General features: G+C 50.6%; 6 protein-coding genes across 6 annotated transcripts; all 6 read right to left on the bottom strand.

Moving 5' to 3' along the window:
* Positions 1 to 327: 327 nt before the first annotated feature.
* On the bottom strand, positions 328 to 2,226 carry TbgDal_V2630 (hypothetical protein, conserved; the record flags this gene model as incomplete). The annotated part of the gene is made up of 1 exon (XM_011775110.1): positions 328 to 2,226. One exon carries the CDS (start codon positions 2,224 to 2,226, stop codon positions 328 to 330), a length of 1,899 nt encoding a protein of 632 aa, XP_011773412.1.
* A 549-nt stretch (positions 2,227 to 2,775) lies between these two features.
* Positions 2,776 to 6,279, bottom strand: TbgDal_V2620 (hypothetical protein, conserved; the record flags this gene model as incomplete). The annotated part of the gene is made up of 1 exon (XM_011775109.1): positions 2,776 to 6,279. The coding sequence occupies one exon, from the start codon at positions 6,277 to 6,279 to the stop codon at positions 2,776 to 2,778; it is 3,504 nt and encodes a 1,167-aa protein (XP_011773411.1).
* Positions 6,280 to 7,157: 878 nt separating this feature from the next.
* On the bottom strand, positions 7,158 to 9,329 carry TbgDal_V2610 (hypothetical protein, conserved; the record flags this gene model as incomplete). Its single annotated transcript, XM_011775108.1, has 1 exon — positions 7,158 to 9,329. One exon carries the CDS (start codon positions 9,327 to 9,329, stop codon positions 7,158 to 7,160), a length of 2,172 nt encoding a protein of 723 aa, XP_011773410.1.
* Positions 9,330 to 10,041: 712 nt separating this feature from the next.
* TbgDal_V2600 (hypothetical protein, unlikely) lies at positions 10,042 to 10,362 on the bottom strand (the record flags this gene model as incomplete). Its single annotated transcript, XM_011775107.1, has 1 exon — positions 10,042 to 10,362. The coding sequence occupies one exon, from the start codon at positions 10,360 to 10,362 to the stop codon at positions 10,042 to 10,044; it is 321 nt and encodes a 106-aa protein (XP_011773409.1).
* Positions 10,363 to 10,400: 38 nt separating this feature from the next.
* On the bottom strand, positions 10,401 to 13,403 carry TbgDal_V2590 (hypothetical protein, conserved; the record flags this gene model as incomplete). The annotated part of the gene is made up of 1 exon (XM_011775106.1): positions 10,401 to 13,403. The coding sequence occupies one exon, from the start codon at positions 13,401 to 13,403 to the stop codon at positions 10,401 to 10,403; it is 3,003 nt and encodes a 1,000-aa protein (XP_011773408.1).
* Positions 13,404 to 14,297: 894 nt separating this feature from the next.
* On the bottom strand, positions 14,298 to 14,762 carry TbgDal_V2580 (hypothetical protein, conserved; the record flags this gene model as incomplete). Its single annotated transcript, XM_011775105.1, has 1 exon — positions 14,298 to 14,762. The coding sequence occupies one exon, from the start codon at positions 14,760 to 14,762 to the stop codon at positions 14,298 to 14,300; it is 465 nt and encodes a 154-aa protein (XP_011773407.1).
* Between the last annotated feature and the right edge of the window lie 306 nt (positions 14,763 to 15,068).

Below are 15,068 nucleotides of genomic sequence, written 5' to 3'. Positions count from 1 at the left end.
CGTATATTATATTATACCCCCCTCCTCCCTTTCGGGTTATTGCCTTCTGTTCTTTTTCCTTTTCAAAACACTTTACGAAAACAAAAGAAGCAGTGAATACATCATTACGGGAAGACGCAGGTTAGGGGAGTAATAAAAAAATAAATGGGTCGCACGGTGGAAAACATCTCATCGCACGCAGTTGGGGGAAGGGGGAGAAGGAAGCGTATTCACCCACCATTTTCTGAGAAGAGGGAATGTGTGGACGGACAAAAGTACGCGTGGCGTGTAACACGCCACCACCATTTGAAATCCACAATATTAAACAACAATAGAATATCTATGGTATCACGCCGCATCGTTTCGAAGAAGCTCCGCCTGAGCACAATTGAAAGCAGCACGCAGTTCCTCATAATCGCGCTTCAGCTTCAGGTACGCCGCTGCTGTTGGCGCATCGCTGGTGCCTGATGCGGCTGAAAAGGAACGCAGCGATTCGTACGCAGCCCTTTCTTTGTTGAGTAGGTCCTGCATAACTTTCACACGTTGCTTCAAAGCCACGTTCTCCTGCAAAAGAATGTTCACCAATTCGCCATCATCATCATCCTTCTCACCACCGGTTGCATCACCATCACCTACATGGTTTCCCTTCGGTTTCTTCTCTCGCTTCCCGGGTCGTTGCTTCAGTTCGGCCTGCAGTTGCCGGATTGTCTCATAGCACTTGCTTAACCTCTCACCCTGTTCTTGTTGCTGTTTCTCCAAAAAGGTAACGGCGCTATGAGCTCGTCGCAAAACCTCCGCCACCCTCCCCTGCCAATCCACCCCTACAACAGAATCACTCACCACCGCCTGCGAGCCCACCCCCTTGTTGGTGTCAGCCTCACCCGACCGCGGAGAGATGAAACTCTTCAACCAATGTATTAAGAGCGCCATATCATCTTGCTGCCCCTTATTCTGTCCTGTTGGAGATTCGTTACCTAAAGCACCCCCATCGCCATGATCTTCATAACGCGTAAGCAAGCTCTTGAGTTGCAAATTCTCCAGCCTCAAACGGTTCAACTCGATGGCAGTGTCGGCACCGGCGAGAGCCACAGCAGTATTCACGTCAATTCCTGCATCACCACCGTCCGTCCGATACCGTGCATCCCGTGACTTGTCACACATGCCAGGGGTTTGTTCTTCCAAACGTTCCAACTCTCGTGGGTTCCGCTGCTGCGCGCTGCTACACCACTCTTCCCATTTTTGCAGCTCCACCTTAGCTTGGTGCAGTTCCACTTTCACGTGTCGCAACTCCTCCATCTCCTCACGGTAGGCATCAATCAGGTCGTTGTCATTTTGGGTTTTTTGAAGCACAGCTTGCAGGTGTTCCCGTAGTTGCCTGTTGTCTGCCTCCAAATTGGCGTGCCTTGACTGAGAGGCTGTCAACCGTAACTTCATAGAATCGAGCTCCGCCTTTTGACGGGCGAGTTCATCCTGTAGCTCGCGCTGCTGCAGCAGGCGCCGACTTTGCAGTTCCACCACATGCTCTCGCGCAACGTCATCCCTATCACGCACCCCCACTGTGGTGGTTGTAACGGCGTCTGTCGTAAGTGAGAGCGTGCTCGTTTTTGTCACACACGGAGTACCACCACCATCGATCGCTGCCGGCGAGCTGCCCCCAGTTGCCCCCAGAGCCCGTTCTAATTCCTTCACCTTGCTTTTCAGTAGCACAATCTGCTGTGCGCGGCCGCGCCATCCGCGCGAACTATCGGATGATCCTTTCAACAGTGCCTCTATATCCTGTGGAGGGTTACCCACCTCTTGCTGAATGATCTTTCGCAGTCGCTGTGACTCCTTTTTCTGCTCCTCCAACTGTACTTTGGCATCACTTAACTGTACAAAAGCCCTATCGAGGCGCTCGCGAAGAGCTGTGACATTTTGCTGTCCTTCATCAGATTCGTTGTTCGTGGCCCGCTCCGATGATTGACGGCGCCGACGGCCCTCCTTTCCTGACTGTTCAGAGTTTCGATCACCAGCCTTTCGCTTTTCTTCCCTTAGCGCTTCCAACTGCACCGTTAGCTGTCGTGCGCGTGTCCGCTCAGTCTCCAACTGGACATTTAACTGCCTTGCACGCCGAAGCTGGTTTAAATATTTCCCCTCCAAAATATCACTTGTCAAACCACCGTTCTGCAGCAGTGCTTTCAATTCCGCGATATCATCCATAACCGGATCGTGACCGCTGGAATTACTACTTGTTCCTCCCGCGTGCATAGCGCTGTTAACATACGCCACGACGCCAAATGAAGGTGGTCAATCACTTGCACCACTAGTTCTCGATAACACTGGTTACCTTTCTTTTTTTTTTTCTTTCAATGCCGCTGCTGAACCCTTGAGATGCGGCTAAAGTACCGAGTATAACTCAGCACCCGGATTAGGGGAAGCAAAAAGTAAAGAGGGGAAAATGCGGGAGGTAGGGGGGGGTACGATATGAAGCACAGAAACTTGGCCACACGCACAGCCGCACCGAGGGGTGAATACCAATCAACATGTAAGCAACATGAGCGTACACGATCTTCATGTGTTGTACAATTACGTGAACGCACCCCTCTGTACTTTGTCCTGGCCCTCACCTTTGCCTTGGAAGGGGCAAAATGGCACTTTTTTGTTCGATTTTAAGGGATGTGTTTGCATCGAAATCAACTGTAATACCCTGTCCCCCTTCCTTACTTCGCCTTTCCACCGAGTTGCTCGTAGTCCAGAGTGAAGGTGCACAAACACATACACGCACTGGGTTTAACGAAGTGAACAGAAAGGCGACGATCAGAAGGATTGGGCACAGCACTGAAGGAAACTTCTCTCAGCGACACCGCTTAGCAACTTAAGGTTGTCAGCGTTTGACCCGAGGTTGTCATACCCAACTAACGAAGAGGCAAGTGGAAAAACCACCTGCACACCACCCCGGCAATGCCACCACCGCTCCATAAAATATACAATCATGCGCCGCAGCCACCAATGCTTCTGTCTTGCAGTAAGACCTCCAACGCCGGCAGCGCTACCATTACTGCATTCTTCCACTGCTCCCGAGAAACTAAAGGGCTCGCCAGAACACGGTAGCCTCCCAGCCACTAGTGGCGTCTCACCTTCACCCCCATCCTGTTGAGAAACTGCGTCCCCCACCACCGCTTCAGTATGCGCAATCATCTCTCGCACCGTCAAAGGCGTCATATGCGTCGAGTCACATGCCACCTCACCATGTGGTTCACTTGACGAAGTCGTGGCGGCATGTGACGCCTCTGCGCCCTTATCATTGGTTTTTGAGGGATGTGATATGAGAGGGGAAGGTGGTGAAACGGAGTACGCGGTTGCTGCAGCTTGTACAGTCTCAAGATACTCAACGTGTGCATCCCATGCCCCACTGCGCCGAAGTTCATCAAACAATGTGTTTTGAGGTTCTGACAAAGGCCCAAGGGACTCGCAGAACCGCCGTGGACAACCAGTAGAAAAATGCAGGAAAACGTCAGCAGCGCACGCTACTGTGCGAAACACTTCGTCTACGAGTTGCACGAACTGACTTGAGACCAAGCTACTCTCTTCACAACTGTCACCAACTCCTCGATCCGCGGGCGCGGTCGTGTTATTTGCCCCTGTGGTTGCCGTGGCCACACGCAGGCGGGCACTAGTTACGAACAAATTGGCCAACTGCTCTTGTGCCTCATTGCAGAGAGAGGCCGTGCGCAGCACTATCAGCGCCTGAAGTACCATGAGCAAGTAGCATTGAACCTCCTGTAGCTCGTACAACAAGGGATGTAATTTGCCAACGAACGCGCCATTTGCTTGTGCGCTATTGTCCCACACAAAGCGCAGGTGGCCAGCTGCGAGTACTCGTGACTGTTCCTGTAGTGCCGCATCAGCCAGGCGGCAACCCTCCATGAGTACAGCCTCGCAAAACGAAACCGTTGCCTTCGAGTTGGCGCCCTTACTGTTACCACCTTCATTTGATCCAACGTTTGATGTGTTGAATGAATTGGTTGCCGTTAACAAGGCCGAGACATAGTTAATGTTTTGCTCAAGAAATACTGAATGAACTACTGCCTTCTGCAAAATATGCGGGTACTTCAACATGATATGTGTAAGCCCCACTGCGCACGGTGCAGCACGCAAGACAATCAGGCAGCGAAGACACCACTGCCCAAGTTTTACGACAGTTCGTTCGCTCTGCGGTCCGGCGCATAACATCATGCAAGTCATAACAGTAGCCACGGGGACCGACACTTCTGTGGGAACCTTCTCTGGGAAGTTCCACTGAACCTCATTAGTAGCAACCGAATTAGATTTACTGTTTCCGCTGTTTTGAACATCGTGTGGTTGATGGGGCACGGCCAACGCCGTTTCGGCGGAGGGAGATGGAGCATTAATGGGAGGAGTGATGCCTCCTCCTTCGCCTTGTGTATAGTTTATGTTCTGGCCTTTCATAGAGCTCACCATCATCTCAAAGACATTTGTCAAGTCGTGCTCTTCAATCTCCCTGTGTTCGCCGCCTCGCGCATTCGGGATGCCCGATGTCCTGCCAAACGTGTCTTCAATGAAAATTTGTGTGATACTGATCTGTGATATCACCTCCGACTCACCGTCCTGAGTTGCACGTTGTGCTCCCTCGTCCTTGCCAACTGACAACAGACTCTCTTCCTGTTTGAATGTTTTTTTATTATTACACCTCTCCTCTTCCGCCAACGCCGCCCATTTCAATCCCTCGTATGTAACAATGCAGTAAGCAAGTGCAACTTCGTGTGTCCACTGCTGAGGTAATTTGGAGAGCTCATGTGCGTGGCGGTGAAGTATAGGGTAAAGCTCCGTGGGGCTCACCAGCTGCAATCGGATGAGGATACCGCAGAGTGTGAGTGTCCACAAAGAGTCATCAAGCATACCAACAAGGGACAGTATTGTTCTTGCTAGAGATTGTTGCGCACGAATCGCCATGGTGTGGTAAGTCTCGCTTTGGGGTACCCCGGTCACTTTCTCAGGTGTTTTCGCCACGTCGACGCAGTCATCGCTACGCGGCCGCATCCGTTGCGAAAGAAGAACAGGAGCCACAAGTTCTGTAAGACGCGAGACAACGATGCGAGTAATCGCACTCATTGAACATCTCTGTGCACTCTCCTTGACGAATGCTTCGAGGAGCAATGAGGCGAATGGAGGGTACAAACTGCATAGTCGGGTCACCCCCGCTGTGGTGCGGAGCTCCTGCGGCAGAAGCTGCATGCACTGTCCTAAATAAGCCGCCTTATTCGCGTTGCCATCACCACTTGAAATGGTAGGTGGCCGCAAATTTTCTCGAGCCAGAAGAAGAGGCCTCACCAACTCCTCTAAAAGCTTTTCTGTGGCGTGGCACATGTTGGAACTGTTGTCCCCTTCGATTGCGTTGTTACAACGACGCCTCGGTACCGGCATTTCTGCCTCCGCTGCCGTATCGAACGGGAGAGGGTCAATACTTTGAGGTTCCCCTTCTTCCCCAAGCAAAAGTGGAAATGCTCCGTTCGATATTTCTTCTTCCTCATGCACGTAGCTCCCCTGGCTACAGGAGGAAGAGAAACTGCTACTAAAACTGCTACACGTGCTGATCATAGTGGCGCTAGAACTACGGATATCTCCCCTCCTATCCTCATAACACGCTGATTCGAGACCGTCATGGTCTGAGCAACTGAGTGGGTTGCGGCTTGCTGTTGATGCTCTTACATCTGACTTCATGAATGAACCCCATCCCCAACTTCCAGCATGACTCCCATTTTTCTTAGTGGACGTCCCCCCGGTCACTTCCCAATGTAAACTTGACACCTTCCTATTTTTCCTGAGTAGCAACTTATTGGTTGACACTGGTACGGAAGAGGGACCTTTCCTTCTCGTGGGACTTCTAAAATTCGACTGCCTCTTTGCAAAAGGCAGGACCAGCGCCTCAAGTATTGCCTGGAGTTCTGACGGAATGTTCTGCTCGATCGCATCCCCTGTACAAGGCGCCGCTTCGCTCGACAGCGGCGAGCATACGGACTGCTGAGGAACATCAACTGTAGGAACTAGCAACCCCTCTTCACTAATTGAATCCTTATCCGTATCTACTACACGCCGACCCCGGACTACCCCGCCACGCACGCTGGCGACATAGTGGCGCAATAGATTCGGTTCGATAGACAAGGAAGCTGCAAGTAAATACATTCGCCGCGAGAGGTCGGATTCCGCATACGAATGGCGGTAACGTCTTTTCCGTCGGTGGGTGCCAGGTCTGGTACCAAAGGCTCCGATGGATTTATCCTCATGAGAGAGATTCTCCATGAGGTAACAATTGGATAAACAACTGCCTTGTGGGCTAGCGGTGATATTCAAGCAGAAACAAAAGGAAAAACAGAACGTGAGAAAAAGAAAATCATGGAAGAAATTGGAAAAAGCAGGCTAGCACACAGAGAATTATTTTCACACGAAGGCGAGGGTGGCAACGTGAAGCCAACATTTCGCCTCGAGTCCTTTCCTCTTTTCAATATCTTTTTGTCTTTGAGTTCTGCAATCGCAGCCGCAGCAGGGCATCAATAAACATCAATCGTTCTGTTTCCCTAAACAGTACCTGTGTATATATATACATATACATATACAGACGGGTGTACCGTTTAACGAGTTGAATGGAAGTGACAAAATAAAAGGGAACAAATACATGTAAGGCGTGGAGGTGAAAACTAGCGAGAGGAATTTCACAAGCCTCTCAAGCACAACTACAAAGCGGTGAGAAGCAACAAGCCAGCCCGCCAAACAAGAGAAACCAAATCACCAAATTTATATAACCTGTTCGGGTTCTTGTTTGCTTCAGTTTGTTTGGTATGCACATGGTGCTCTCTTCGCGCAGTCTGCCAAGCTGGTCCCTACTTCTAATTTTGGTTTTATGTGATCACGTCCCCTTTCTCTTCAATCCCTTTCCTTTACCTCTGTCTTCCTGCCGTTTACCTCCTTCCATCCACTCCTTTACATTGGGCAGGCAGAGGGCCCCTCCCCCTACCGCACCATCCTTCCACAACCTCTACCAGGCGTGAAAGTACTCCGTCATTTACCACAACATCACCTCCCCCCCATTTCCCTCAACACACACGCTAACAACAGTGAGGAAAAATAATTAAAAAAGTGGGCTCAGTTCACCACTATCAAAAATCACCCAGTCCGCTACCTCATATGGTTTCATCCTTCACTCGCTGCTGCTGCAGCTTCCGCGCTTTCTTCCGCTCCCTCTCTACGGTTGCGATGGACATCTGCTTCAGCTCATGACGATCGTGAATTTCATTTTCTGGGAAATCGTCGGTAGGAGCTGGTCCAAACCATCTTCGGCAGCCGACGGGCATTTCATCTGCCGAAGTGCGGCGTCCTTTACCGCTCACACCACCGGAATCCGAGTGATCACTGCCCAACTCACCGCTCCCGCCATCTGCCGGTGTGGCGGAGGTTTCGAGACGAATGCATACGTTTGTTGGAGGAAGAGAATAACGCCAGTTATAAATGGACGTCGCCACCGATGCCACATCCTCCACATCCACAAGCTCTAACATATTTTCCAGCTTTGCTGCCGTCGAGTTCAATACGCTAACGATTGAGTCACCGCGTGCATTACAGAAGGCTAATTCATCTTCACACACCTCATCAAACATCGACACGTGTGTAGAAGCGGACATGACATTGATCGTGGCACAAGCCACGGTGTCTGCTAGACGCTGGACGCCAGCGCCAAGATCCATCAGCAGCTGCCCAAGTCCCTCTTGTACGCGCTGCGCCACATTAAGCTCGTTCTTCCGATCGTTGAGGTACGATTCAAACTCTTCCAGCACACGGCGGCGCACAAGTGCGCGCTGCTCGGCAACATTCGCGACAGAGTTCGCGCCCCCAGTGGTGCGTTCTTCCGTCGCCGGCGGCTTTTGGTTTTCGCCCTTCAACACACTCCTGTGAACAACATTCTGCTGTTGTAATTTCTCCCACTCCTCCATAAGTTGGCTTCGCTCCTCCTTTAGCATGGCATCTGCTTCCTCCGCCTCTTCCGCCGTCTGCATTAGCTGGGCGTTCGCATCCTGGCGCTCCTGTAGTTTTGAGATGACTTCATCCACTGTGTTACTCATAGTGACCTCTTTGAGTTTATTGTAAGCCTCACGCAGCTGCTGCTGTTGCTCTACATCCTCCCTCCTTTCTGGCTTCTGTGTGGTCACCCGAGAGACTTTCTTTTGTTGGTTCCCACCGGCCATGTGCTGACCAGCACGACGCTCCTCATCCCTTTCAATTTTATCCTTTAACCGTTGCGCCTTGCGGTCCAACTGTTTTTGTTTCGTCATCACAAATGCCCGCCTCTCCTCCAGATCCTTATTTTGTGCCCGGCGCTCCCGCGTAAGTTGTGCCTTCAGCCGCAGCACCTCTGCCTTAGCCGCATCCCTTCCGTTCGATGCCTCGGCTGCTACTGTGTTGAGATCGCAGAGATCCTTCTCTTTGTTCTGCAACGTTTTTTCCATTGCTGCGAGCTGAGTATCAAATCCCGCCTGCTCTTGCTGTAACCGCTCCAAAAGCGCCTCGTATGTGCGGCGAATGGCATTCACCTCGTTGTGCTTAATGAGGCACTTGTCCAAACGGTTCTCAAGGCCACGAATCTTTTGGCCCATGGCGGAGTTGTCCGTTGTGAACTTTCCCTCCTGGAGAATATATCCCGTCTCCTCTACAGTCCGCGCAATCTCTTTGGTGAGCTCCTCTTTCTTTCCGTGCACACTGTTGAGGCTGCGCTTCAGCAAGCAAAGTTTGTTATGCAGTTGCTCCTCCTCACGGCGCAGCGGATCGATCTCTACACCGCGTCGCTGACCCCGCTGCGCCTGCTGAAGAATTACATTAAGTCGTTTATTTTCCAGGCGCAAAGCTGTGAGACATTCTTTGTTGTGCCGCACTTCTGCCTGCAGGAGCTCCAACTGTGTTCGTTGCCCCACATCGATAACGCTCTGCTTATACTTGGCCACTTCGGGGTCCTCTTCGTGCATTTGCCCTTTACCCTTTTTGCCACCTACTACTCTCGCCATAGCAGGAAAGTAGAATAATAAGGAAAAAAAAGGTGAGAGACGGAGAGCAAAAGTGGGAGGAGGGAACAGCAGGAAATGACATGTGCACACACACACACACACACACAGAAAAGGATTAACAAAGCAGTGGAGAAGAGAAACAAAAGGGATCCCCATTGGCACGAATAGACGCGAAGAGACCATTGCGAAAGGGGAAAAAAATCGCGAAAGTACCTCTCCACCATAGAGAAAAAAATAAATAAACAACAGATAATACAAGCAGCGACAACGCGGGTGATAGTAAAGGTTGTCATTATACATTAACTGCTATGCACACAGTTTAAGTGCTCCGCACATTACTTTTGTGAAGGCGATAACTGCAAGTTCTGAATGGATAGTGTGAGAAACGTTGTCCTACAGCAAGTCGAAATTATTAAAGTAATCAAACGAAAGAGGGAAAAAACACGTGCACATAAGTGAACAAAAAAGAGGCAAAGGTGACGAACAACGAAGTGACATATTCTTGCTGCATCAACACCCAGCCGCACTCCCTTAAATGTCCCGTGCGCATTGCAGCAGGGCGTACACCCCTTTTTCCTTCCATACCCCGCATCATCCATGCCTGTTCAAAGTAATGGCCACAAACTTAACACGGATGGGAAATGAAAGGAATGGGAAAGAGGAATAATACAGGCTGAATGGGCACAGCAAACCTATTCCTCACTGAACCGCGCACGCAGACGTTTACGCTCGAGCGTGAAAATCACAGTAACACACATTTACACATGATACGGTTCACTGCTTTCCAACCTCACCACCTTTGAGGAGCAGATCTTCCCTTTCAGTCGTTTCTAACGTTTACACCCTCATATCTTCGCGTTCGGTCGGTCTTACACATATTCTCTCTTCCCTGAAGTTAAACTGTGATTCTTACGCTACAGATGTAACCATAAACTACATTGATGTGCGGCAGAGGGATGGTGGAAACGTGACAGATCAACACAATGACAACTTAATGAGTTTGCGGAGCACATCACGAGACAAATGCGTCAAGAAACGAAAGATCTGTGTGTGTGTGTGTGTGTGTGTGTGTGTGTGTGTGTGTGTGCGTACGATCATTACTGAGGCACTTTAATTTCCGTTTCCCCCTATTCGGAAGCTGCCCCGGCGTCCCTTCCTTGATACCCATCGGTGAAGTCGTTCGCTCCCCCAACATATGCAATGCACACGCTTTCATCACTGCGCAATGATAACGCTGCTCACTCCTCACTGACTCGGTGAAGAAATAATGTTGCGCTGCGGGATAAGAAAGGGGGAAATTGCGGCAGCAGAAAATATACACAGGGCGCCACATTCACAGACGCTACTAAACACTCGTGCTGCATGCACAGTTCACCACTTGTAGACTAGTGTCTCAACAATTGCCCACAACAAGAACCAACCAGCGTTCGACTCAGTTAAGCACTCAACAGCCAAATGGTAGATATCGCCATTGTAAAGCTGCGACAGCTCAAACATGGACGACCACTCGCGTTTATCCACTTCCAGCGGGGCCTTCTCCTCTGCTCTTCCAGGGATACTTACCGTACCTTCACCATATTCCATCTGCGTGCTTCCTATATTTCCACTCATCAGATTTGTAAGTGCGCTGATCTCTTCCCTCACAAGCGTGCTCACGTACGGTAGAAAGAACCAATACAGAAGGCAAACCAAACAAACAAGCGGAATCACAAACACCCTTGTTCGTCCCCACAACGTCACGAGGGAAGGTTCGACAGCCTCGTGGACTTCTTCCGTGAGGAGCGTGATACCGTGCAGTTTTGCCGTGTACCATCGGCGTATCGATGCCTCACGTCGTGTAGCGCTGACACAAACGTGCACGATGCTGTCGTACCATGCTTTTGCAAGGTTCTTCACGGGAGCGGCAACAGTAACCCAAAACTCCTGCCAAGCACGCCACCACTTCAACGTAAGAGATGTGCCCTCCACAGCAGCGGGGAAAACCGCGCCGCCGCCCCCACCAACACCGAAGCAGCCAATCTCTAAAGAAGCGAAGTTCGACACCAATAAGAACGGCCCAGCAAAAAGGATCTTTACTGTAATCCACAAAAGCTTCACGAGCGATGCCACGATCGAAACAAACGCTAACAGGGTATCCAATAACAGCCGCGACGGATGCTTTAACAGAAAAACTATAATACTCAACGGGTAGGACGCAATTTCCAGTGGGTAGAACTGAGTCAGAAAACTGACGAGTGCGGACGCAACGGTAACACAAACGGACACCGTGTACGTTATCATCATTGAAACGCGCACGGTAACATGCTCCTCTAGCCAAATCAGAAGTGGCTCAAACGTAGAGGAGAAAAACCTCTTCATTTGCGGCAAATGCTTGTAAAGATCATAGAGTCCAACAAACAGAGAAATGATGGGCCATATATTTACTAAACCTACAAATGTCAACCGCAGAGCCCGCCTGTATGGCAGACCTGTAGACGCTAGAAACACTGTCCACGTCGGCATACCCAACTCATACATGGCAAGCATGCGTCGTTGCTCCCTAAGGGACGCGGTGTAGGGATGCGTCCCGGGCTCAGGCATCAGCACCTCCCGCAGCACAGCATTAAAGTTTGGGTCTTCCGAATACAGCGTGACAATTGTATCAAAATGCACAGCGGTTAGTTCCGGCATTAAACGAGATCGAATGGTAGGCGCAATTTGAGGAAGGAAGTGGAACTTCTCCGCGCTTTCATGCAGCACGTTCCCCTCCCCTGTGCTGACTGTCGGATCGGTTTGCACGCTCGTCACAACTGTCTGCTGACTCGTTTGTCGAGTACCGAAGCTACATTGAGGTGTCAATGACGTCCCCACCCACCCGTCGTCCCGGGGAAAATCATTTGTTGTATTTTGTTGCTGTCGGCAGTCGCACCTGCCGCAATCATCAAGCGCTGCAGAATGCTCCGCATAGCGCATACTCGGTTCTTGCCGTGTTGCATGTATCCACCGCCCTTCTCCCGCACTCATCTCAGGAGGAGCTGCTGCAGTGCTCACTGACGCATGGCTACGCGCACGGCTTAAGCCTGTGCAGCTTTCCGTGCAACCAGCATATTTGTGACGCCTAACCCCAACACACGGTAAAACGTTCGTTATCCCGCGTTGCTCCTGCTGATCCATCAGGTACTGATCACCGGGGCAGTTGTAGTACTCCAATGCTCCTTCTAACGTTGGAAAAAAGTATACATTAACCACCTTGGCTTCAATAGCAAAGCGACTGGAAACCAGGCGCGGGTTGTAGTCCATTGCAGTCACATCTTCATGCTTCACCTCAACTACTTCTACACCGACTGTACTGTGATCCTCCGCTTTGCTAGACGCACAACTGCCTGACATGGCACCTCCTATCTTCTTCTGAAAAAGCCCACGCAAAGGCAGCGGCGGCAGCGCTGATGAGTTTTCCATCGACTCTTCACAATCCGCCCTCGGTACACACCGAAAAGTTGACTGCCTTCCACAGTCCGCGAATGCAGGCGGCGTACCAAAGAAATACTTGCGAAGCTTATTTCGTAATGTGTCCCGCGATGTTTTGTCCCTGCGCTCCACGGGACTGATGATAAAAGCGAAACGGTCACGTGGCCGTGCATTGTGGAGCCAACGTACTGTGTGACCACTGACCTCCCCGTCTCCTAGTCGCCTGTGGCTGAAGTAATCCCAACCACCAGCCACAGTTCGCCAACCGCCCAACGTCACGTAGTGCAAAAGCACCGGCGGTAGGTGCTCTAATCCGTAGGGATAAAATATGCTACTGTGTGTGGGTTGAATACTGGAGGTTTGTGCAGCAGGTGACGCACGACGGGGCGTGGCGTCGCTGCAGGATGTGATTTCCGCGAATTCACCCCATACTCCTCGTTGCTTCGACACCTCTATCACCATCGACAAGGATTGGCCCTCCATACCTTTTGGACCACACGAAGACAAATCCATTTCCTCTTGGGACCGGCCGCTTTGTTGCAACTCTTGCACTAACCCCCCTTGATATTTCACTCCCAAGTAATGAGCGCTCGACGTGACTCCGTTCGACTGGACGAAGCCCGGACACACACTGTCCTGAACTAACTGAGAAGACTTGACTTTACGAGTTCTCTCACTATTGATATCTGCGCTTCGAGATTCATCTGATGCACTTTGCATAACAGCGTCGAATGCGGCACCGACCGAACATGGTTGTGCTGCATCTATATCTGTTGGGTGGAGTGGCGCGGATGTTTCCTTCCGTTGAAGGCCACCCAACAACATATCTGTCACTCCACTAAAGTGTAATGACCCTCCCGATGAGCCAGGGCCCTCCGATGACATATCCGCCACACGTGGATCACCATGTGAGTCGGAACTCCGCATACGCCGCAAGTTTTGACAGGCCACTCGCCCGGCGTTGACTGCCGTTTATATATAAATAAATATATATATATATTTATGCCTGCGCCACCCAAAATTAGAGGTAAACAAGTTCTGGGTCGCTTTTACACCTCCCGCGATGTTATTTAAGACAGGCGAGGTGACGCTGTGAGTGACTGTGTTGGTGGTGGTGGCGCGTTGAACTGTTTGAAAGGGGACACGAAAAAGGAGTTCTTACGCCTCCTATATCCTTCCCCCCCCTTCGCCGCAGACACCAACACAGCACCGCTCCGTACTACTAAAGGGTGCTTTTGCTACACCAAGTACCTCCCTCTTCCCCTGGTACAGTGTGCCAAGGTCCGCGTGGGTACACTGCGGAAGGCAACAAAAGACCGCGCGAGCGATGTTGAGCGTTTACAGATGAGAGAAGAGGAGAGATCGAGGCATATATACATACATATATTCTTTAGATTTTGTATGCCCGGTATATGGCAACAGATATATGTGTATCTTGATATATATATATATATATATATATATATATATATATATATACATACTCGGTATGTTACACGCACACTGACGGCCACACTAGTACATATCACTCATTCCACTCTTTGCCTCCTTGTTTTGTCTCATTTTCTTTGCTCCATGTGCGGTCCTTACGAGGCGAGAGTTGAGCAACTGAAAAAAAATAATACATGACACACAGGCACGCAACCACCAAAGGTGGCACCTAACAACATTACCCCCCCGCCCCCCCCCACACACCCCGGGTATTGACAAAGGTATTCTCTTCCCCCTCCACAGGGGAGAGGCTCTTCTCTTTGCCGCTTACTCTTCAGTACATTAAGCCATTCACTCCAAACACAACGTACGAATCCATACGAACTGTAGCTAACCCGCCCTCTCCTCGATCTTGAGCAGACCCTCCGGTTCTGTGGGTTCCACCTTCTGCATATCAATGGGTGTCCACACGCGATACCTCAGCTCCGTATTATGGGGGAGATACACTACCACTGGTAGTTGGCTGTTGTAACGAATGAAGTGCTTGGTCGGAACGGGGACGAAACGAGTCGGTCGGTGGAAAGAACGGATTGATCTACGCGTGGTTACGAGTGGCTCCATCTCTACCACGTAGTAGCTATATCCCCAGCCGTGAATAACCTCCTCCCTCACCACGCCGGAGACCGTACCCGTGGCCAACCCATCCTCCATCACACGACCTGGGATGAGCTCCACTCGGTAGTTTTCCTCTTCATCTGGTTTCTCTTCGAGCAGTATAATGCAGCAGGTCTGGTCGGGACCCGGCTCAGGGTAAGGGGCCTTGAAGTCAGCGAGTGTCGGAGGTCGGTCTGTCATTTCTTCCCCCCCCTTACTTTTGTTTCCTCTTTCGAACTTTTTCTTCGCTTCGCTTCCTTTCGCGGGTAACTCAGCGCCCTCTTTAGAGCAACACAATATTTATGATATATGGTGGTTCTACTTGTTCGTAAACTTCCAACAAAACACGACAAAAATGGAAAAGCTGAAATGGCACGAGTTAGTCACAAAGTTTGCAGCAACAAAAGAAAGAGTTATTTTTAATCAGGGTCGGATGCCAACGCTTGTACAAAACGATGATAACAAACGCGCGAGGGAGGTGGACAATGGCAAAACAGAACAAATGGT

The sequence above is a fragment of the Trypanosoma brucei genome, chromosome 5 (genome assembly GCF_000210295.1).
Source record: "Trypanosoma brucei gambiense DAL972 chromosome 5, complete sequence".
NCBI classification, from domain to species: domain Eukaryota; phylum Euglenozoa; class Kinetoplastea; order Trypanosomatida; family Trypanosomatidae; genus Trypanosoma; species Trypanosoma brucei.
This window is presented reverse-complemented; position numbering and strand designations above follow the sequence as displayed.